This window comes from Mytilus californianus, unplaced genomic scaffold (assembly GCF_021869535.1).
Source record: "Mytilus californianus isolate M0D057914Y unplaced genomic scaffold, xbMytCali1.0.p SCAF_9, whole genome shotgun sequence".
NCBI lineage: Eukaryota > Metazoa > Mollusca > Bivalvia > Mytilida > Mytilidae > Mytilus > Mytilus californianus.
Genome location: NW_026262745.1, coordinates 38314862 through 38340784, shown reverse-complemented (window position 1 = coordinate 38340784; position 25923 = coordinate 38314862). Strand labels below are relative to the sequence as shown.

Here is a 25923-nt window from a genome sequence, read left to right as displayed (position 1 = left end):
TATTGTCAATAATCTTCAAATTTAGTTGATTATAGTCGCAATAAAAATAAAAAAATTCCCTTATTTTAGTTTATTATTATACTTTTGACTTGACTTTAGTTTAATGATGATTTTTAACCATTTTGTTTTTGTATTTTGCCAAAATATCTTGAAAACTAAAAAAAAATAGATAGAAACTTTAAATAGCCAGACCAGATCTACAAATAAGTCAACATGACCAATAAAAGCAATATTGTCAGTTGACTCCTTGTTGGAGTTATTGCCCCTTAAAGACAATTTGATCTTTTTTTGCATTTTTGCCTATTATCTTGAAAATTATGATAGATAAATCAAAACTTAAAAAAAGCAAAAATGATCACCAAGACTGGATCTGCAAATAGGTCATCAAACATGAAATTGTCAGTTGTCTTCACATAAGTTATTGTCCTAAAATGACAATTTTAAAAGTTTTTTGGCAAAAACTGTAGAAGAAAGAGAGAAACTGATACCTGAAAAAAAAAATATAAGCAATACAAGATCAACACAAAAGAATTTTTAGTTAACGAATATATATTAGTCTACAATGCTGGAGAGTATCCATTGTTGAAGATGCACATAGACCTAGGTGAGTGACAGAGGCTCTTTAGAGCCTCTAGTTTATTGACAACCATATTTGTTTCATTAGGAGGACACCATTTTCAACAGACAATCGAAATTCCTATGGGAATCGGCAGTACTACTTCTGTGTTGAAGGCCATACTTTGACCTATAATTGTTTACTTTTTACACATTGTGACTTGGATGGAAAGTTGTCCCATTGGCTCTCATACCACATCTTCTTATTTATATTTTTCCATTTTTGTGTAGGATAAAATTCATAACTGCTCTAATTTCAGTCCAAAGAAAAGTGTTGATATGGGTGGAAGTCAAATTGCCACCTACAAAAAAAGTCAAATTGGCACCTGCTCAAGAATATACAATGTAGAAGTAATTTGATACATATACAATATTTGTATAGTGTAGGAAAATATAAAATTTATTTGACAAGCTTTAGAATCAGAGAGAAAAGTTAGGCTTCACATGGGCTTTTTGATGGAAATACAGTATAAGGAACTATATCTTTTTATACACATAACCAATTCATTTTGTGGCAAATCCATTGACAATGTCTTGACAACACCCATTGTTTTATGATGTCAGATGAGTAAAATAATCAGATATATTTCACATGTGACTTAGTTTATTTAACTTGGAAATCACATTATTTCATTGAAATCAATGTTGAGTTCAAATTCAGCACAACTGTACTGACATGATTTAGGTTAATTTAAATTCTAGAGACGCATTTTATGAAATCTTACTTTTTTTTTGACTCTGGAGGAAAAATTATTTAAATATATATTTAAAGGACATCAATAGTCCATTTGCCTATTGCCAATTTGATTCTGTTAGTACACACTTTTAAAACAAATTGCTTCCCTTTGTCAATCGTAGACTGGATCTTGACCAGACAAAATTGGTTTCTGCCCATGCACAGCATGATAATTTGAAAGTGATATATAGCCGTTTAAACCAATTTTTAGTGAAAATAGTTCCTGGTATCAAAAGTATTTAGCTTAACAACAAATTTAATGTAATTAAAAGATTTGAAAAACTTAAAGGTTACACACATTACGCACAAATACATTTGCTTTTTCCGCTAGCTCTTCATTGTCAATAAAAATTTATGTCCCTCCTAAGGGAGACAACTAAATAATGGATCCTTAATTACCGGGTCAATTATGATGGGAATTGGCAAAAAGACTATTGTTCTTTAAATTTTTTTTTACAAAGGAATATAAAATATTATTTAATCAGAAATTTTCAGGAAAATTTAATAAAAGGCATATAATTAATTTGCCTAGTTAAATTGCCACTTTCAAGAAAATTTCATGATGTGACAAGTAGTCAGTTCATGCAGTACAAAAATGTAGTGAAGTACATTTGTAGTTACAGATTTGTCTGTGGGTATCATTCTGGTTGACATGAAACTAAAATTGCTGACCTGTTAGTAGTTTAACCCTAGATGTTTAGAAGACTTCCATGATTTAACCTATTTACAGCCATTTAAATGTGATAAATTAATGAAAATTACAGTTTTAGCACTATAAATGTAGAAGATAGATTATAATTGTTGACTTTGAATTTTAATTCCAGAAAATGGGAGCAAAAACCAAAAGAAAACATGCACAAGATGATGATGTCAAAAAAGATGCAAAACGAACAAGGTAAGTTACTGGCTGGTTCAATTTTCTGTTTATATAGATTGTTTAATAATACATTATCTGTGTTATGAAATACAATATCATTGAGATTAAAAGAGAACAACTTTTTTGTGAATTGGTCAATTTCAGAATTTCATCTTTGAAACCAAGCCAATGTTAGAATTAAAAGAATTAAGTTCTTATTTGGTTCTTAGAGTCTTACAGAGCAACATACAGTTAGAGGGAGATAAAAAGAAGTCTGTATTAAAAAAAGAGCTTAAATATTTTTATCATTCACTCTTTTTATATGGTCACAATAGGAAAGTCCATTGAAATCAATATATACGATATAAATGCCTTATCTTCATTGATGATAATGATCTTATCATCATTATTAAATTACATCATGTACATGGGTCAGACAGATACAGGTATATATATATATATATATAGGTCATTATCTTATAATGTCATTTTACAAGTGTATTCATGGCAACAATTTAATCGTTTACAAGCAACACATTTTCCACTGGACTTGTACACATGCAAATAATGATTTGAACATACTAACAAGTAATGGTTATTTTTTTTTTCAAATTTTTATTTTTTTATGAAAAGGGGAGGGTGGGGTCATCGAATTTCTTATGATTCTACAACCTTGCTGATGTATGGAAATGATATTCATTATTATTTCAGTAAAGAAAAAATTAATGCTGATATATTTTTCAGAATGCAGGAAAAGACAAAAGGAAAGATATACAAATTTTACAATTGTCAGCTTTTGAGAGACCACAAATTGGTTAAAGATAATCTGTATGTACGAGATGGAGTCATAATCAACCCTGAGAAATTATTTTTTGAAGAAAAATTACCACCAGATGAACAAATCGACTGTAAAGGAGCCATTATTTGTCCTGGATTTATTGATATACAAATTAATGGTAAGACCAAAGTTTATAATCATGGAAATCCCATAGTCATCATTGTTCATTTCATCTTGTTAACTTATCAGCAAAAATCACTTTAGTTATACATTTTGCAGTTCATCATCAAAATAGTGGCTTTTATTGAATGTGAGATCCCTCGGCTGCATCTAAAGACAATTCATTTGTACCAATATGATTGAATTTATTGCTTATTCTGATTTGATTTTTATTATGAGTTTTTGATGTGTCATTTGTTTTTGACACATTCAGATTAAAAGCGGAGGGTTTAGTATTCACTAGACTAGTTTATACTGCCATGTATTTATGTATGCTTATGATGGTGTAATTTTCAATGGAGATCATAGCTATATATTATTTTTTTATAGGTGCCTTTGGTGTTGATTTTTCCTGTGACATTGATACCATTGAGGAGGGATTGAAGATTGTTGCCAAAGGATTATTACCACATGGTGTTACATCATTCTGTCCTACAGTTATTTCATCCAAGGAAGACATTTATAGGAAGGTGAAATAAAGTAATCTTGGTTCTACATTCATAAAAACACAAAGTATTTTTTTTCTCACATTTTACGATATATTATAGTTAGTCACATCTATCAAGACATTGTTCCACTAATATAAAGATTGAGAATATTTTACTAAACTGATTAATTATTTTACTTTGATTTTTAATATGAACTGAAATCCTGATTTATATTTATAGTTGAGCACTGTTAATTCTTACTAACTTTGCTAGAATATTTATTTTAGACAGTTTTATGAATTTTTACTCAGTTTGTTGAAATTATAATTGTTCTATACATATTTTCTCCCAAATAGATATAAGAAGATGTGGTATGAGTGCCAATGAGACAACTCTCAATCCTAGTCAAATTTTGTAAATGTTCATTTAAATAAACAAAGAAACTATATGATAATAAAGATAAAGCTTCAAACAAATAATGCAACATCTTTGAAAAATTAGAAGATCAATCTTTTTTCATATCCAGCAGCCCTGCTCTCCTAAAGAGCCGCCGTTTCATTTTTGGTCAAAACTCAGGAACAGCATGGCTTTAAAGAACAGTACTCAGGTGTTGTCGTAAATTCAACTCCAACTCCATTGATCATAGTTCAAGGTAGTTGTCAGTCTTTATTGATTGATGGAACATGTTGATTGATTTACGCTGCATCAGCACAAAAAGGCTATATTGTGGCGATGGAACATGTTGAACATCTGATTTAAAAATGCTTGGTTAAAAGGGAACAAAAGTTTTGATGAATGTTTGAGAGTACTTTTCAAAATCATAACTGGCCATCTTTGACATCATACAAGATGGCTGCCAGCACCTCTGAAACATTTTAATTTTGCAATGAATCTAAAAGATAAACAGATCAATAAGTGATAAAATTTTAAATTTGATTTTTCAAAATTTAAAGTGCATCATTGATAATTTATGTCATCAATTTAAATCAGATTTGGGAAAATATTTTATCTTATTGATTCCCAGTAAAATTTACAGTAATGAGCTCATAGGAAAAGTCCAGAGGATTCTACCAGTACTTTATTGGTTTGATTAGGAAAGACTCCACTTATCTTATAATCGTCACTTAGTATAAGTATTCTAACTGTGGGTCAATATTATGCATACAGGTAGGCCATAGGTTTAAGGTGACCATTACTTCTCTTTGGAGTCTTTAAGTGAAGACTTGATATTGAAAATTAAAGGGGAAAAACTACGTACCAGAAACTATAGTCTTTATTTATTTTGATTTTTGTCTGTTTTATTTCCAGATTGTACCAAAAATAAAGAAAGTGAATGGAAATAAGGAAGGTGCAGGAATATTAGGTATTATATGTACTGTAAATTAAGATATTTTTGCGAAGATTTTATTGTTGTGAAAAATTGTGATGAGATAGGTTTTTGCTATAACGGAAACTTCTCATTTCAGTATTTATTGTGCTAATTAGATATTTTATAAGCAGCATTCCCTGAAATCTCAATAAATAAATGTACCAAAAAATTTCTGAATTAACAGTACCTGTTTATTTTATTGTCATTTGGCAGGTTGACCATAAATAAACAAGTCTTCTGTCATTTGTCCGTCAAACCTCTTTACCTGCAAAGCAATTTTAATTATAGATATAAAAAGAAGCTTTTAGCTTGATTTATGCACAAAAATAAAGACCATGATTTGTAAAGATACCATTACCAATTCGACATAAGAGTAATCTATGACATCACATTTGAATGTGTGTAAATTTAATGGGTCTCTGTAATAAAAATTTAACAAAGATCAGTGACCATTAAAATAACTAAATAAAAAGAATAATGGCAAATATAAATCTTTTATTGTCATTGATAAAGTAGTGGTAAGATTTTTAAGTGAGAACTACTATTGACTTGACAATGTGACAAACATGCTGATACAGGGCTTTTGGTTATAAATATATTTCTTTTTCAAAACCTAACCCAAGTTTGCAAATCATCATGCATAGAAAAACTAACATGTATCATGGTATTACTTGTAAATGCATTAAGTTTACATCCATGATATGCACTATTGCTTAGGATAGCTTTCTAGAAAACAGTTGTTACATGATGATTATTCAGTCATGTTAAAAATGTTGAAAAAGTATTCTTTCACTATGTAAGCAAAACTATTGTTCTAATTCAAAAACATGGGGTGTAGTTGTGTGATGGTGTAAAGGTATTGATAAATATAATGCCTACACATGTTAAAATGAGCATAGAGTATGACATGAAAGAATTATTTCTGAAATAAAAGATGGGCAAATTTTATCACTAGATCTCTTGGCAAAATGATACTGTTAATTCAGAAATTATTGCAAAAGTTTTTATTAATGGGAATAATGCGACTTGGTGGTTATCAGAATAATAAGAACTTGCATTCTGATATTTGATACATATATATGTTTGAGATTTTCCTGAAATCGTAATAATTAATCTTGCATTTTGTCCATTCTTCAAAAATCTCAATAATAAATACACACAATAATTTCTGAATTTACAGTATACACAAAAAATGTAACTAGAATCCTCAATATACCTGGAATGTGCAACAGTTATTAAGTTGTTATTTTTGCTAACATTTATATTTTTTGGGTTGCTTTTAATTTGCTGAGTAAAAGTTAATGTTTATCTAATAAAGATGTGTTGATGTCAAAGTTATGAAATATTACCTCACTTTTATGAAAAAGCATGAAAGTTAGTCTTAGAGGTAGGAACATTTCAGGTAAAAGACATACACAGAATTTAGAAAATTATTGTTTTATTAAATTTGTATATGATTTTAATATTTCAGAGCTGTATATTTTTAGGTGCTCATATAGAGGGACCTTTCATTTCTGTGGAGAAGAAAGGGGCTCACCCAGAAGAAAACCTCAGACAGTTTCCAAATGGTTTTTCTGATTTGACAGATTTATATGGTGATCTTGAAAATGTTGCTATGGTTACTATTGCACCTGAATTAGACAGATCAGATGAAGTAATAAAGGAGCTTGTGAAAAGAGGAATTTCAGTTTCCCTTGGTATGATTTTGTAACTAGGAAATTTGCGTTTTCTTGATACATGTAGTGTATTTAACAATTCAATATTAGGAAATTTTGTTTTACGTTTTTGAAATATCATTTTCAGATTTATGGCTGTCATACTTATTGCTTTTTAATCATATTAATATAGAATTGAATGCTGTTTTTTTTATTATTTTATACGAAATGAATGCAAGGGATGATCACTTTTTGCATGAAGTGTGGAAGCCAAAAATGTGATCGTCACTTGCTTTCATTTCTTATAAATTTTTATAAACACAGCAATCAATAACTTATATTTACAGATCTTTAAAACAAAGATGTGCAATCAATTATATGTCATAAATATTTATCTACTGTCCTTAATTAATATACATGTATATCATCAAATAATAATTTATTGTTATATATTTCAATAAAAGATCAGTATTTTTATGAATTGAACACCTACTGTAAATATATGATACATTTGTATATAAAGATAAAACAACTGAAAATATTCTTTCTTCCGAAAATGACCATAAAGCCATATTTCTTGTAAATTAAACTGTTCTTCAAAAATCTGAAACAGTTTTGTAATAGTTTTATACCAGATGATCAAGTTATCAGCAAGTATTGCAGTGAAATAAATTGATGTAAGATTTTCTTTCAAAAATTGTAAAACAGAAGTATTATGAAATAAAGCAAAATCTCACACGTTTTAAAGCGTTTCATGTTCTAACATATTTTCACAGCCTTGGTTGTCTCATGGTAGCATACTTTCTTCTAATGTAGGAGGTAGTGGGTTTTCTCCTAAGCAAAATCAAAAGAAAGACTTGAACAATTAGAAATTAAAGTGTTTATATGAAATCTGCAGCTTTTCCCCCAAGTTTTTATACGACCGCAAAAAAAATTTGTGGTCATATATTGGTATGACGTTGGTGTCGTCGTCGTCGTCGTAGTCGTCCGAAGACACATTGGTTTTCGCACTCTAACTTTAGTTTAAGTAAATTGATCTCTATGAAATTTTACCATAAGGTTCAATACCACAAAAGGAAGGTGGGGATTGATTTTGGGGGTTATGGTACCAACAGTTAAGAAATTAGGGGCCAAAAATAAGCATTTTTGTAACTTCCAGACATAACTTGATTGTTAGTGTATGGATCTCTCTGACATTGTACCACAAGGTTCCATATCACAAAGGGAATGCTGGGTTTGAATTTGGGGGTAATTGCCTCCAAATTTTAGGAATTAGGGGCCAAAAAGGGGCAAAAAACAAGCAGTTTTCTAGTTTCATGACAATAACTTGTGTGTAAGTGTATGGATCTCTCTGACATTGTACCACAAGGTTCCATATCACAAAGGGAATGCTGGGATTTATTTTGGGGGTAATTGCCTCCAAATTTTAGGAATTAGGGGCCAAAAAGGGGCAAAAAACAAGCATTTTTCTAGTTTCATGAATAACTTGTGTGTAAGTGTATGGATCTTTATGAAATTGTACTACAAGGTTCCATATCACAAAGGGAATGCTGGAATTGAGTTTGGGGGTAATTGTCCAAAACATTTAGGAAAAAGGGGTCAAAAAGGGGCCAAAAATAAGCATTTTTCTAGTTTCCAGACAATTACTTGTGTTCAAGTTTATGGATCCCTCTGAAATTGTACTGCAAGGTACCATACCACAAAGGGAAGGCTGGGATTGATTTTGGGGGTAATTGCCTCAAAATTTTAGGAATTAGGGGCCATAAAGGGGCAAAAAAACAAGCATTTTTCTAGTTTCAGGACAATAACTTGTGTGTAAGTGTATTGATCTTTACGAAATTGTACTGCAAGGTTCCATATCACAAAGGGAAAGCTGGGTTTGAGTTTGGGGGTAATTGCCTTAAACGTTTAGGAATTTGGGGCCAAAAAGGGGCCAAAAAACAAGCATTTTTCTAGTTTCCAGACAATAACTTGTGTTCAAGTGTATGGATCTCTCTGAAATTGTACTGCAAGGTACCATACCACAAAGGGAAGGCTGGGATTGAGTTTTGGGGGTGATGAATCATAAGGGGGTTAAAAAAAATGGTGGGGGGGGGTTTCTTTTTTTTTCTTTAAAATTTTCCATTTTAAATTGGTTATTTCTGATTTATATATAAAAGCAAATAATAATGATATGGTTTGAATAGGTAAATTAAAATTTTTTAAGTTCTTAGACCACATTCATTCTGTGTCAGAAACCTGTGCTGTGTCAAATATTTAATTACAATCCCAATTCAGTGCTGTATCAAGCTTGAATGTTGTGTCCATACTTGCCCCAACTGTTCAGGGTTCGACCTCTGCGGTCGTATCAAGCTGCGCCCCAGCGGAGCATTTTATTTTAAACTAATTTCAAAAGAAACATAAAAAAATGCAAATCTCAGTTTCAATATAAAAAGCATTTTAAAACTAAATATCTTGCAAGGAAAGGGCTTTCCCAAAAAAACATATATGGCACCTAGGAAAGGCACTTTTAAAATGGTGTAATTAAGAATTTCTCTTATATGTTTACTGTACAAAATAGTCTCAACACCAGCAGACCTGCCAACTTTGCTTATTTTTTGGGATTTCCCACAAGGGAGGTGTTGACCTGACTTTTGAAATCCACCATTATATAAACTGTATACCTCAAAACAAGCATTCAAAGGAGTTAGATTACAATTAAGCATATAAGTTCCATGTATTTTTTATGAAACATCCCTATTCTGTTAACCTAGTTTTCCTTTATTTTTATTAGCATACTAGTAACTCTACCACAATCTGACAGCACTTGTAATTTTGATATTCAAGTGGTCAAGAAGGAAAAAAACAAATTCCAGTGATGAAAGCTTTCTTAATTATAATCTGACACAAGGTTAAGCTGTAAATGAAATGTCATGCAAGGATTTAATATTTACAGGACATACCACAGCTAATTTAGTACAAGGTGAAGATGCCATTCGTGCAGGGGCCTCCTGTATCACTCATTTATTTAATGCAATGGTTTCAGTAAGTAGCATTGTAATTCTTGTATCTCAAAACAAGATTTAAAAAAAGAAGTGAACCGACTCATTAAAATCAAAAGCCAATTGTAAAATCAGTCTCTTCAAATGAGAACTTCACCATTGAAATTAATAATTAAGTTATAAATATGGATGTCTTTTGACATCTTGGATTAAAAATTTCAGAAAACAGTGGGTCTATTTTTTTTAACTTTTACCTGTACTTAGATTTATATTTCAAAATTCTGTCATTAAGTTTTCTTTCATTTCACAATATACTGCTATTTTACTGCATAATCTATACAAAATTTGTCAAACCTGAAGTTCAACTTGAAAACAAGGTTGGTGACCTATAATTGTTAAATAATATTTTATAGTAAACAGGAAAACTGGCAATTCTTGTCTATTAAAAGTTGGGACCTCTTACAAAAATAGTAACTCATATGAACATTAGCATAGTATTTTATTGAAATAATTAATGTACGGTAAAATTTTATAGTCAATATATATAAACAAAGCACAAAAAAATAGCGAATTATGAATAAATGTATTTATAGTTGTGTTAATTTAACATCACTAACACTAAATGTTTTCATAGTTGTGTTGATTTAACATCACAAACACTGAACAATTTGTTTTATAGTTTCACCATCGAGACCCCCACTTAATAGGTTTGTTGACCAGTAAATTCCTGACAGATAGACAAGTGTATTATGGACTGATTAGTGATGGAGTACACACACATCCTGCTGCAGTAAGAATGGCTTTCAGGAGTAATCCTAGAGGTAGAACATAAAAAAAACAATAAAAAAAAAAATATATTAGCTTAATTAAAAAGTCTATTAGATGAATATTAATGATGTAAAACTACATGCACAAATTTAAATAGGAATATGGTAATACATGAATCAGACAAAAAATATAGTATCACATCACACTAGTGGCAAGTTTGTTTTCATCCTATTCATTTTCTTTTAAATGATTAATGCTTTTATTGAAAAATATGTACATAAGGTCAAAAGTGTTTCACCTATTCCACTGTATTATACACAAAACACTTCCTACTAAAAATATATAGTGTACATTGAATTACAATGGACAGCTTGAACACACATACAATGTCTTGAACAACAGTGCAACATCCATACTTTCTAGCAAGATTAAGTAAACCTGATCTACAAAAGTTTAGTTTTTCAAATCAGAAAATATGTTTATTTATGCATTACTATAGATAGCCCATTAAGGACAACGAAGGATACATCAGTGAAGACTATTTTGATAACTGTTAACATATAGTTGATCTCCTCTGCACTTAAATCACTCCTCCCAATCTTTGAGGAAGTTTTATATCAAATTATCAAGGCTTGGTGATGTCAAAATTATTTGACTTGGCTGTAGTAATTTTGATCCAGACTTGTCTCATATGTCATAATGTTTGAAACAACCTTGAAAAGTTTGACATGAACTTGCCCTAGTCTGGTATATTGTTTAAAAAACTTTAAAGTCATATCAGGTTCAGAACTTAAAAAAAAATGGTATTAAATACCTAACAACAGAGGATGTTTCATCAATAAGGTTTGAATGCCTGTCTTCATGGTCTCAAACTTAGACCAATTTTACACCCCCATATTCAAATATACTATGTTATGTCCAACTCAGACTTTTTGGCCTATAAGGATTAATGATCCTTGGTATCATTGTTGCGGTAAATCAGTGTGTGTAGCAAATCAGGATGTAGTTTCTGTCTGCAAGGTCAAGGTTAAAAGTTTGTATATTTAGATGAATACAAGGGATGGGGTATCATTTTGTAAGCTTTGCTGGTAGTATCTCTAGTATGTAGTACAGTGGAGATTAAATAAACATTTATTTATTATGTAGGATTTATCGTAGTAACAGATGCTATACCTGCAATGGGGCTACCTACAGGGAAACATCACATGGGTTCACAGCTAGTGGAAATTCAAGATAAGAAAGCTTTCATTGCTGGAACTAACACATTGTGTGGAAGGTATGATTTGAGTCATTCTAAATTGGATCTGGATCTGGGTTGAAAACTAGGAGGAGTTGATTACACAAGTTATGTACCAACTTTTCCCTGCCCTCTACCCACCCATCCGTCGGACATTGCCATACTATAAGCAAGTTTTAGACTTTGTCAATCCTGGCCAAAAATGAAAAATGCATGGCCAAATAGCTTTGGAGTAAAAATTTAAGAAGTTTGTGGAAGTATATGTACTGACAGACGAAAAGGGATGGCAATAACTCACACTGGTTGTACTTAAACTTATTGGTTACATTGGAAAGAAATTATAATTCTCATGCAGCTATTAAAACGTAAAAATTTGACCGGCGTATATATCCCTGTATTTTTCAAAATTTATCGTGTTTGAAAGTTTCATACATTATACTGTTAATAATCGAGTATACACTTTTCACCCAAATTCTTTTGTGTTGTTCGACTGATCACAAGAAAGTGCATACTTTTGTCATAATGATTGAATTGACTTATCATACATATTAAAAAATGTTAATTAGCGACGATCTATTGATTGATGTTTTACCCAAACATTTTGCACATTAGTTAGAAATGAATTAAAAATAAATCACATTTACATAGATATTTGTATTTGTTATATTATCACACAAATGATCAAACCTTTAATTTTTAGCATGCCGCAATTTTCATAATTTATGTTCCATGAAAGTTCTCCCAATTTTGTAGTTCTCATATTTATTTGGAATCAATTATCTGTCAGTCAATCAAGTTTATTTTGTTTACATCTTTAACAGTACAATACAGGTTTTTTTTTCGCATGTATTTTCCCATTCATTTTGTCATCAAATCACGAAAAAATGTTGACGCTAAAAGAAACCGATATACGATAATATTTTTCATTTCAATCAAACCTAAGTTACAAAACTTTTATGTACTGTAATCAGAATAATTTTTCAAAAGTAATTTATTTTCATTAGCAGAATAATAATGCGCATTTAAATCGTCCTGAATATGTCAAGCTTGGATCTTTTCTTATAAAATATGCCAACAAAAGGACTAATAAAGAAAATGAATGGCTGTGAAATCGACTAGAAAGAGCTAAACTAAAGTTTCTGCACAAATAATTTGTTTTACAGTATTTCTTTACTTAGATTAATTATATTATGACTTTTGTGAGAAAAAAAGACTACATTATCTCTCTTAAGAAATTAATAGTCAGTTAGTTTAGTTTCAATTGGTGTTAATCAGTGAATATTTTTATTGAATTTTCACACGTTATTTACAAAAGATAAATAAGTATAACTTTGTATATACAAATATGGGCCTTCTTTTCTCCATTTCTGCATTGAAAAGTTATAATGAAATCATGACACAAGAGAGTTACTGATACATTGTACATATCACACATGATTTACAAATTGCATGCATAAAAAAAGATCCAAAAGTACTAGAAAAGTTTCAAATTGTTAACAGTGAACCACCTATCTTTCAAATTGCAACTGTTTAGTTGAAGCAATATGTCCAATGAGTATCACAAATTAAAATTAAAATCATATTTATTCCTTTTTTTTAGTACAGTGAATCTTGTCATAACTGAACCTTCAGTAAACTGATTGATTATTGATGTTTACTTCCTTAGTGAAAAGGTTATAACAGGATGAGCTTGGTAAACTGTTAACCTGTATAAATGTAACTGTCATAAAAGGACAAACAGTGATATTCTTTACAAATAACCTGTAAGAAGAGAGCACCTGTTTAATTCAAACAAAATAGATTCCTGCAGGGTTTTTAAGACATGTTCCAAAGTGTTATATATTTAAAAGATGATATTTGTAACCTTTATTTTATAGTATAGCTACAATACCTAAATGTGTTCAGAATTTAAAGAAAAACACAGACTGCACCACAGAACAGGCATTGGATGCTGCTACACTTCATCCAGCAGAGGTTCTGAAAATTACAGATCGTAAAGGGACAATGGACTTCGACACAGATGCTGATTTCCTTATGTTAGACGAAAATTTAAACGTGATGGCTACTTATATTGCTGGAAAACTGGTGTGGCATAGAGACTGGCATCCTAAAGATGCTTTATTGAACAGACAAATGTCTGAAAGAGTAGGATGCGAAGAAAGTGCAATAAAAAATAGTTTTTGATTTAGGAAACTAATAATGAAGTTGAGATATATATCCTTCATATTGTAGATTGGTGCTAGATTATATAATGGTTAATGTTATAACAATCATAGGACGATGTATTAAGGGAAATTTGGAAATTTAATGGGTAAACTTATTTATGCAGGTCATCAAATTTTGAATGAAATGTGAAATTTATTGATTGACTCAGATAATTCGTTTAAATATTCATAATTAGAATGTAATTACTTTAAATTCAGAAATTTATGTGTGCATTTATTATTGCGATTGTCGAACATGTCAGAAAAATGTGAGATTAATTACTGTGAAAGTACTTTTATTCGTGGGTATCAATTTTCGTGGTTTGAGCAAAAGTTGCATGTTCATGGGTTCTTAAATTCATGGATTTAAGTTTTTTGAAGAAAAAAATTGGGTGAAGAATGTGAAGCCATCTCAGACGAAAACTCGTAAAATAATCATATGTTGTGTTATAATAATTTCTGGGACATTTCAAAATAAGGTGTTTATTTTCACCTACTTGTTCATCTTTCATTACTGACAACATTCATCAAACTTTTAATATGATAATTGCTTTCTGAAATAAGCCGATTCATCTATTCTTACAAATGTTCTCAATTGAAGGAAATTGCAGAGTAAACATTTTAATTGTTGCACATGTGTAATCAGAAGTGATGACACTAATTAACTCGAGATTGTTTGATCAACAGATTAATGGTCACCAAAGGTGTTAATTGGATCATAACTTGTCCCTTAAAGAAAATGATAACATAAAAAAAAGCTACAAATGGAATTTGAATTTTCTTGAGAATTAAAAGGTTAAAAGTCGTACAGTTTAGGTTTTTTAAAGATAAGATGGACAGAATTCTGTCTGAAGTTGCATCTTTAGTTCATAGTGCGTTTGCTGATATTCGATGTAGTCAAACCTACGGTATTGGGGATCTTTCCATGTCCTGATTTGGACAACAGTTCTTTTATTTCGTTGGACACTTATATTCGTGGATAAAGCCATCCACGAAAACCACGAAAATTGGTAACCCACGAATAAAAGTACTTTCACAGTATAGCAATTTCAGGAAATGCTGCATATATAACAATGCTATCAAAATTCAAAATGCAAGTGACCATTTTTGCGAAACCTATCCTGTCACAGTTTCTATAATAATAATAACATCACAGAAATTTATGAATTTACAGTGTTTATAAATAGAATGTAATTATTCAATTTGTCTATTACCGCCTGTTTGTGAATTTTCAGTAATCTCATTTATTCAGGGCTTTAACCAAGCATTGTTTATTAGGCATTTATTATATCAACGGTTTTTATGACTCTGTCATGGTGGAGGGGGCATTTAAGTGTTACCCTTGTCCGTCTGTACTCCCAAAAGTAGTTTCCATTCTCTAACTTTAGTTTGCCTCAACCAAATGAAACTTATACCCAATGCTTATTACTACAAAACACAGATCAAGATCACTTTTACCGTTCTTGAGTTATGTCCCTTTATAACGTTATATGCAAGCGAGGGCATCATCTGTGTCCCATGGACACATTCTCCATTCATTTTTTTCATTGGTAGAAAAATATTAACCTGAGAAAACAATAAATGCTTATTGGTTTTCTTCAGTACATATATGTCTTTAGCAGGGTTGTAAAAAGTCATCTTTTTTTGTTTGCCAAAAATTTATTTCTTTTGACCTCTTTTTGAAAAGTCTCTCAATTTGCTATACATATAAACAGTTTTCATATGAAAAGGAATTTATAGAATAATGTCAACATTGACTGTGAGTAAATAGTAGCCAAGGTGGAAGACAAAGTTAAGACTCTAAAGGGAGTGCACTCAGTCTTCATCAAGGCTACCATTTCTGTTTTGTTTTAAGATTTTTAATTTTTGTACCGGTATATTATATTTTATACTTTTTTTTTATAACATTCCATGAGTATTCCAGCTGCCAAATTTATATTGTGAAAAGTTTCATATTAAATAAGAAAAGGATAGGTGTCTGTTTACTTTTTCTTTCTAATTTTTTACCACCACCAAACATAGTTCATAGAACCCTATGAGAAGATATATGAAAACCTTCTTTTACATCCACTTCATTTGAACTTTGGTGGATAGCTGTCTCATACCACATCTTCTTATTTTTATATTTATATATGAAATCATGTTTCTAGTTTCAGAACATCATTACTAGATTAGCAAGCTTCGATATGAAATGATTCAGACAACCATCTTCTATTTCCTCTAACAATAGATTATAGGGCAGATATTTTCCTGCAATAACTAAGTAATAATAATAAGTATTGCAACTTAATGCTGATAATTGTGACCCATTTATGGAAGTTTGTTGCATGGCCCTGTCTGTATACCAAAGTTATAGTGTAACTAGTCAAATTTTGTATAAAAAAACTGTTAGAATTCAAGGAAATATTTCATTTGACTTTTTCTGATCACATTTTAATTGAGAAAAAAAAGTTTCTAGATAACAACTAATACATGTATCATTATCTGCATTGAACAAAGTGCATGTATTTTATTAAAACTTTTTAATATTCCATTTAAATATTCATGACCCCAGGGGATGGAATTAAAAAGCTGAATCTATGGCTGAATGTCTACTGTTAATATTGAGAAGGAAATAACATGAAAAACATTGTAATTTTTCTATGGAAGGATACCTTATTTTTGTAGTACCATCCCTTGGTTGTATTTATTCTTTTAAAAGGACAGCTCTAACTATAAAAAAAAATATCTATAAAAATCTTCTAAAGTTAATGTCAAATTAAACCTATCTAAGTGCTCAAGAAAATACCTTTATCAGTTCTTCTTTGTAATTTTGCTTCTTGATAAGCACAGTAATGCTAAACATGTAGGGTGTTATTACTACAAACAATATTAATGAAAGTAATGGTCCCAAAGACAAACCATCTAAAACCATATTTATAGAAATAACATTCAAGAATTGCAGTGTCAGATTATGCCAGTATGTGATATTATATTGCTATAAACAAATGATCTGTGCAGAATCTTTTGGAGTCTCACATTTATTTATTTTTTTTATTTTTGCAATATATACTGAGTATAGTATTTTTTTTTGTATAAAATTAATTTACTTTTAATGTTTATGTATTAATGGTTGAGTTATAAACTAAAAATGTACCTGTTATAGATATACAACTCTTGAATATATGATACTTTGTCATCACTTGTACTTACATCACTTTCAGAAACAAGATGATCTACTTTTGGTGTTTGTTTTCCTTCTTGTTTTAAATCCTGCTGTAATCAAAAAGTCCACCTCATCTTACTGTTTTGGTGGTTTGTTTGGTTTACTCCATATTTTCTGCATTTCCTTTTGCCCAATCTATGAGACAATCCATTACCTCCATGACTCTGTCCTCTTTTAGCTGACGAATAAGAGTTACTTGATTTATGATGGTCCTTCCCAAGTTTCTTGCAGACACTATATTCAGCATCTAATTCTTTGATTTTCTCTTTTATATCATCATCGAAAAACATATGTTACTGGTGTAGTATCATCACATAAGGCTATATATATAGGTTGAATGTCCCCCTTTATAAAACTCCTTCTATTAAATGTTATTTCAATAAAAACTGCCTTGAAATAACTGAAACGTATCTCGACAAGTAACAGCATAAGATTGAACTTCCTCTTTTGTCATGGATTCCTGCTTTGAGGACTTGTCAAGGAACATATCCATTATATGCATTAATGGACATGCGGCTGTCTGCACAGAAAAAAAGAATTAAAAAAAAACTATAATTATTCAGGTAATTTACATTTTTTATGCATTTATTTTAAAGTCTTCAATTTATTTCATCTATATTTTACTATCTATTTCATTGTATGGCTGTTTTATATTTATTATTGAAATGTAGATAGGGAAAATGATTTTAATAAATATATACATATATATATATATATATATATATATGGCAATCATACCACATCTTTTTTTTTTTATATAAACATGTAAATGTAACAAATTTTATAGCATCACACATGTTTCAGAAATAACCCTCATTGGATACAATCAATACTGTTTGAATGGATAGTAACACATCAGTCAATCAGAGCATTAGAAAACAGAAGAGCAATCAATTATTTAAAAGCATTTGCATAAATGAGATGCAATCATAATTTTACTATGTACAGTCAAACCTACGTACCCTTATTAGTTTCCTTGAATACTGTAAACCAACTTATTTTCGCGGATACTTTATTTCGCGTTTCGCTCCTTGCCCACTTCGAGGCGATTAAAGTTGGCGATTTTCAAATTTTCTTGATGTATTTCAATTGGGAAAGATCCAAGTTTTACATATTCGCAACGATTTATATTCACGTTATTTTTTTACTCGTGAAAGTCGCCAAAATAAATCGCTCGTGAAAATTAGTTGGTTTACAGTATTAATATCAGAAGATGTTTGGGTTTATGTCAATGAGACAGAAAAAATAAACAAAAGACATCTAAATGACAGCATGCAATCTTCATCAATAGACAAGTGTCCATACAAAAGGCAAGCTCTTACCTTAATCATCCGAAGCCTATAAAAGTTGTGAAGAAACATCTAGATGACAAAATATAATCCACAACAGACAGGTGTCTATAGAATAAGTCAAGCTCTGAATTGTCTCGAGTCGATATAAGCTGTGAATAAATTTAACAGAAACCATCAAAGATCTGCCATTTATAACAAATTCTCCAAATATTCACACATCACCCGATAGATCATATGAATCTCTTGTCAACTTCACCTGTCAGTATATTTAAATCTTGCCCAAAGTTTTTCTCTAGTTTTTGGCTGCCTTGCCTCCCTGGCAGCGTCAAACCAAAGACTTTTAAATTGGTATTTCCTGCTTCTCCGCCAAGAATGCTGCACCTAATGAGTAAGGGCAAAAACTGGTCTGCCCTGGAGTCAGAATAATTTAAGGGTATTGTGATGTCTTTCTGTGGACTGTTACCTTGTGAACTAGCTTGCTAAAATCCAGCTCAGCTCAGTGTCAGTCTGGTGCAAGGCAGGGTTAATATCCATACATCAAATGTTCTCATCCTGATGCATTACATTTGCCACTGAACGTTACAACCATTCAACCATTTATAGTATTTGTCTCGCCTTGAAGGAGTCAAAATTCGAGACTTAGGTACCGGTATGCTGTTTCCATCAGTGGCGTAAACAATGTTTTTGTTTGTGATTAGGTCTGTTTATGTGGAACCACTAGTTGTAGATCAATGATATTTAGTATGCAGTTGTATTAGTGTTGGCACATCTCATTTCCTTTGAGTCTATTTGGCCTTGCACCCTCTGTCATGGTCTATTGACTTTAAAACTTTTGCGTACTACCCAGTATTAGTTTGTGATTAGGTCAGTTTAAGAGGAACCACTAGTGGCAGGTCAATGATCATTTCCATGGAGATCATTTAGCTCCACCCCCCTCAGTTATGGTCTATTGACTTTGAATGTTTTGCCTAGTTTACATGTTAAAATTTGTGATTAGATCTGTTTAAGAGAAACCACTAATGTTAAGTCAATGATAGTTTTAGCATTTGCAAGTCCTTTTCCATGGAGATTATTTGGCCCAACCATCTATCAAGGTGCATTGACTTTGAAACTTTTACATTGTTTACAAGTTAAAGTTTGTGTTTAGGGAAACGAAACACAATGGTATTTGGTATGCAGTTTTATATACATTGGTATTTCTCATTTCCATGGAGATTATTTGGTCCTGCACCTTAAGTCATGGTTCAATGACTTTGAATGTTTTGCATAGTTTATATGTTTAAATATTGGCATTTGGATTCAATATTTGCATTATACTATCAAAATTACAAAAAGGTGAAACACATCTCTGTGTCAACAGTTTATTGAATATGTTTTGCTTGTCTCTTCTCTAACTTGGTTGGCAGTAACCTGTTTCTGTTTTGTATGAGAACTTTCACTATTTTTTCTGGAAAATACCCATTCATCAAAAGAGGAGTGCTTTTATAACTGCTACTCATATTTAAATGTCCTGGAAGGAATTACTACTATGACTTAAAGAACTCAATAGGTGAATAGTCTACTGTAATGAGATCAGATAAAGTATCAATTTGACAACAACACTTTATGAGACTGCAATTTTATTAAAATGTTAGTCCACATGTCTATTTACATACAGAAAGTAAGCACTGAAGTACAAAACTTGGTATGATAATTTTGACGTCACAATGCATGTTGCTCAGGGAGAGATCAGTTCAATTTAAATTGCTGGGAAGTTTAGAAAAAACACAAAGTACGTCAATAGGTGAATAGTAAAGTGTAATGAGATCAGTTTAATTCGAATTGCTGGAGGATTTAGAAAATAACACAAAGTATATCAACATTTCAAAATTAAATGTACTCCCATTCAGGGAAGAACACACTTTATTTTATCATTAATACATATTTACCACAGTTACGATTTATAAGTAGAATGTACTCAAAATGTCACATTATATCAAGTAAGAGACATAATATCAGAAGCTAAATCTACAAGACAACTATTACACAGCAGATAAATCAAGTATCAACACATTTACAGCTACTTCAAATATACATATTAGAAAAAAAAACTCCTTGTTATGGGGTAGTTTTCTAGTGCGAATGAGATAGGATTTAATTTGGATTATGAATAAAAGGAGATATAAGATATGTGTCCATGAGACAGCAACCCAATGACAGAAATAGACAAAAGACATCTACAGGTCTATATAGTATTCAACAATAAACAAATATTCATACACTGTGGCAGTCTTTAAATTGCCAAGTCTTAGTGGAAACTTGCATGTTATACTGATATATATTATATTTGATTCATAGGGAAATCAGTTTTTGAAAAATAAATTAGAATTGTATCGAATATTTAGATGAACAAATCTTGTCATCTCTGTTTTAAGTAATTTTTTTTTGTAATTTTCAAGACATAATTCATGAAGACTAGAATGTTTCTATACAGACGATTAGCAAAAAACACTGGCTCTGCCAGCTTCAGCAGTCATGGAATATTAAGATGAACAAATTTTAGTGACAAACAAGATGTACTGTAAGCTATTGCTCCATATCATACCAAAGCTCAATGTTGTTGACTCTATTTTGCAGTCAATATGTGAATCAATCAAATTTTACAAAAAATGCCATATATCAATAAAATGCTCCACAGGGTGCAGCTTGATATGACCACAGAGGTCTAACTCCCTGAACAGTTGGGGCAAGCATGGACACAACATTTAAGCTTGATACAGCTCTGAATATGGATTGTGTTTAAATCTTTGACACAGCATAGGTTTTTGACACAGAATGAATGTGGTCTAAGAACTTAACAAATTGGACATTTACAGGTCTATTATGGTCCAATATTCAAAATCTAGACACATGGTTAAATTCAGCATATCAAAGAACCCCAAGAATTCAAATTTTTGATGAAATCAAACAAAAGTTTAATTTTAGACTCTTCGGAACCTCAATGTGGACCAATTTGATCACGGGGCCCAAAATCCAAAATCTAAATACACATAATTCAGCATATCAAAAGAACTCAATATATTCAATTTTTGTTGAAATCAAACAAATTGAAATTTTAACCTCTACAAAAGTTTAATTTTGGACCCTTTGGGCCAGTCTAAAACGGGGCCCAAACTCGAAATACAGGGTAAGATTTAGCATATCAAAGAACCCCAAGAATTCAAGACTTTGAATTAAACCCTATTAAAATTGGTCGAGAAATAAGCAATTTATACAAAGTACTAGAAAAGTATTGTTTTTGGCCCCTTTTTTCCTAATCAGTTTGTGCCATAACCCCCAAAATCAATTCCAGCCTTTTGATGTATGGAACCTTGTGGTACGATTTCATAGAGCCATACACTTGAACACAAAGTATTGTCCTGAAACAAGAAAAATGTTTGTTTTTGGCCCCTTATTCCTAAACAGTCAGGACAATAACCTCCAAAATCAGTCCCACTCTTTTGTGGTATGGAACTTTGTGGTACAATTTCATACAGATCCACACACTTATACTCTAGTTATTGTATGGTAACCAAAACAACCACAATGTCATACCATTATACAACCCCACAATTTCTGCAGTCATATGAAAAGCCATGATTGGAAATTGATGTGAAAAATGCAATAAAATTTCATATATGTATATTTTCCAATATGCAAGTTTACACCAAACAGGAAGTAGAACAGAAAGAACCAAATGTGTGTTACCCTACACAGTATAGCATAACAAGATGAAGTAAAGTGCTGTATATAAAGAACTATGACTGTAGACAGTGAGAAAAATGTGATTGAAATGTGTTAGACAGCCAGACACATTGGATGAAGAGACTGACAGAGGGATGAAGAGACTGACAGAGGGATGAAGAGACTGAGAGGGATGGAGAGACTGACAGAGGGATGAAGAGACTGACAGAGGGATGGAGAGACTGACAGAGGGATGAAGAGACTGACAGAGGGATGGAGAGACTGACAGAGGGATGAAGAGACTGACAGAGGGATGGAGAGACTGACAGAGGGATGGAGAGACTGACAGAGGGATGGAGAGACAATCCACCTTCCTTTGGAGTTGGGGGTATAATAATGATGTATAAATCAATTAGACTTACGCAGACACATATTTACCTTGAGCATATTAAAAAATTAAAAATCTAGATCAGTGATACCTATATTATGAGAGTAATCATATCTAATATTGTTTTTTTCTAAAATAAAAGAAATATTTTTTTAACATAAAAATGTAGAATTGAGAAGTTACTTAGTACAAAATTTTATGCAAACTAAACCTAGATGAGACTCTTTAAAATCATCTCATTAATCCTAAAGGAACAAATAACTTAAGTTAAAATATCTAAATAAGTTTACCTACCAAATTTGTAACTTCTTTCTGCAATAAGTATTGCAACTTGTCATATCTATAAAATGCATTGAGAAAAGTGACTTACCTAACATGTAGTTTAGAAAGATAAGATAAAATGAAGAAGGTCAGTTGCTTAAACATCTTACAAATGGATTATTTACTACATTAACTGTGTAAGGATAGTAACATTACTATATCTGTATATAACCCATGGAATCCATGAAACAAGGGACACAAAGAACTTAAATATATACAAAATAGGAAATTTGTACATGTTTTGATTGTTTTGAAAGAAATAGGTACTGTTAAGCAAGCTTGCATATAGCTTTGTCTGATATCATCAAGTTTTCCTAATATAAGGGCTACAAAAAGCACTAACATTGAGTTCCAATACTTGTATCTTTAGGATGTGATAAAAAAAACCTAGAAAACATGATACTGCTTTGTTTAGTCAATCAAACAAAGCTCAATTGTTACAAATGAAAGAAATATATTTATCTGAAGTTAATACCTACCCAGTGTGTCTGTTATTGCATAAAATGGCAAGTGACTGTAACTAGTCCTTAACCAATAGTCATTAAATTCAAAGAAAATTTTCTGTTTTATGGTACATGTTATGTATTCAATGCAATTTTCAGTTAAAAAAAATGTTAATACAGACATTCGTTTGTACATATTAAATCAACATTTTGGCAAGAACTGAGATTTTAGAATATACATAAATTGCAAACATTCATTTTTCAGATCTTGCAGAAAGGTTATAAAAGGAAAATATAGAGTAATACATTAGCTTGTATCAAGCACCTGGCAACTATGTTTTGCATTGTGGATTCTCCCTATTTTCAAGTATACTGCAAGAGTCTCTTCATATAGATTATACTGATTCACCTTCCCTTATCAAAGGTCCAAAACTTACCATGGATTTTAAAGACAATCTACAAACAATAATTATTATCACTTGGTACTGACAGTTCATTAGCATGACTTAACTTGCTTTGGCCATTTCATATAAAAAGAATTTATACCTGTAATTAAAGTACATACTGTTTCAACGTTTTAAGTGTAAATTGATATAATTTTGCAAGGAGTGAAGGATTTTTCTATACATTGTATTTGCAATTCAAAGGGTGGCAAGCAATGGTTCTTATCATATTTCCTCTCTAACAATCATGGCATAATTTCAATTCAAATGTTATTCAGATAATTTTGTAGTACAAATGTACTACAATGCTGAATTTTGATTAAGATCAAATACAACTGTATCAGAACACATTAAAAATGCTCAATCAACAATTCATTTTTTATATTACAAATGTGAATACAATGACCAACATATACAGACATTACTATAATAACTGAATGATAAAAATGTTGAAAAAATTTATTCTACACAATATATCAACTTTGGTCCCAAATATGTGTGAAATATTTCAAGAAACAAACTGGAAAAAATTCTCACTTTAAGTCATTACATTTTTTGACAAAGTTTTCAAGGGAGGTAATTCTTTCGTCTACATATTTAACATATTTAAACAACAAGAATGTGTCCATAGTACACGGATGCCCCACTCGCATTATCATTTTCTATGTTCAGTGGACCGTGAAATTGGGGTCAAAACTCTAATTTGGCATTAAAATAAGAAAGATCATATAATAGGGAACATGTGTACTAAGTTTCAAGTTGATTGGACTTCAACTACATTATAAATCTACCTTGACCAAAATCTTTAACCTGAAGCGGGACAGAAACATTTTCTATGTTCAGTGGACTGTGAAATTGGGGTAAAAACTCTAATTTAACATTAAAATTAAAAAGATCATATCATAGGGAACATGTGTACTAAGTTTCAAGTTGATTGGACTTCAACTTCATCAAAAACTACCTTGACCAAAAACTAACCTGAAGCGGGACAGACGGACAGATGAACGAACGAACGGATGCACAGACCGAAAAATATAATGCCCCTAGGTAGGGCATAAAAAAACACATATTAAATGAGATCATCACTAAATAATACAGTTATATATAAATTCTTGTAGTATAATAAGCTGGCCAGCAGCTTTCATCTCTGTACAAATATTAACTGTTGTGGAATCTGTTATAATTTAATTTTACAGTAACTTTTATTTTAAACACAATATACTTTCTCACAGCTTGACCAAGATTATGCTTTCCAAATCATCATTCAAAATATTTTACATACAAGTTTACTGACATCACTTAGCTGCTCTAGAAAAAAATATATAATGCATGACATTGTTTGCCTTTACTAATTCAAAGACAGTCTTTTTTGTACCATTATTTTTCTTGCTTTTGTTTTGGTATTTGGTTAGATTATTTATATGGTCCTACCGTCTAGACTTTATTGGGCCTTCTTGAGTTGATAATATCAATTTGGTGATCAACTAACATTTAATGCTATATTGCTGTCCTAGATTTATAACCATGTGTATGAAGAAACAATGTTACTTAGTATATAGTATCAATGAGTGCCAAGTACCAAAATACTTGAAAAAATTCCAAAGGACTGTTCCTAGCAACTTCATTAAAAAAGCATTATTATCACTTAGGACCGTGTGCGAGAATCCAATTCCTGATTTTGTAGGACTTTGGAGCAAACAAGTATTGTTGGAGAATTGAAGAGAGTAGTCCCTTGTAAAGTCTGTTTTCATAGATAAATTTTCCATTAAAAAATCAAGAAAAGAGTTCAAATTATGAAAGATGGTGTTGGCAATAGATGAAACTACAATGCATATCCCATTATTCAAAAGATTTTTTTCTTTGAGCAGCTTTGAAACGATGGCAACAAACTAAAAATTATAAAAACTGGAATGTGTTCATCTTAAAACATATCATTATGAATAAAAAATATAAATCCTGGACATTAATATAAACATCAAAATGTATGTACTGTGTACTGCAAAAAAATTAGCTGCAAATGTTTATTTTTGTAATTTGCTACTTAAATCATAAGTTTTTTTTTAATTTGCTGTGGAAATGCTTCTAATACATCCAGGTTAATTTTTAAGAATCAGCTGTCATGTAATTATGAATATATCCCTGTCAACAATAACTTGCATTCAGCAAAAAAAAAAAAAGCCTATTCTAGTTACAAAGCATTAATTATACACAAATGTTCAAATGCTTACAACACAAAACTTTTATATCGCCATTTTCTAAATTTTTGCTTTGATCTTTCTGTGT

The 25923-nt window shown here is 30.9% G+C and overlaps 1 protein-coding gene across 1 annotated transcript; it reads left to right on the top strand.

Moving 5' to 3' along the window:
• The first annotated feature begins 137 nt into the window (after positions 1 to 137).
• Positions 138 to 17783, top strand: LOC127715479 (N-acetylglucosamine-6-phosphate deacetylase-like). The gene is made up of 10 exons (XM_052221540.1): positions 138 to 604; positions 2176 to 2246; positions 2952 to 3163; positions 3535 to 3674; positions 4941 to 4995; positions 6489 to 6698; positions 9592 to 9680; positions 10317 to 10458; positions 11552 to 11681; positions 13520 to 17783. The coding sequence occupies exons 2-10, from the start codon at positions 2179 to 2181 to the stop codon at positions 13824 to 13826; spliced, it is 1353 nt and encodes a 450-aa protein (XP_052077500.1). The 5' UTR covers positions 138 to 604; positions 2176 to 2178; the 3' UTR covers positions 13827 to 17783.
• Positions 17784 to 25923: the final 8140 nt, after the last annotated feature.

What these genes read in the sequence shown, in the direction of transcription:
- LOC127715479 (XM_052221540.1), top strand. Translation starts at nt 2,179, where the DNA reads ATGGGAGCAAAAACCAAAAGAAAACATGCACAAGATGATGATGTCAAA. An exon ending in AGGAAGACATTTATAGGAAG is followed by an intron (nt 3,675 to 4,940) that starts GTGAAATAAAGT and finishes TTTTATTTCCAG; the next exon opens with ATTGTACCAAAAATAAAGAA. An exon ending in AGGAATTTCAGTTTCCCTTG is followed by an intron (nt 6,699 to 9,591) that starts GTATGATTTTGT and finishes TAATATTTACAG; the next exon opens with GACATACCACAGCTAATTTA.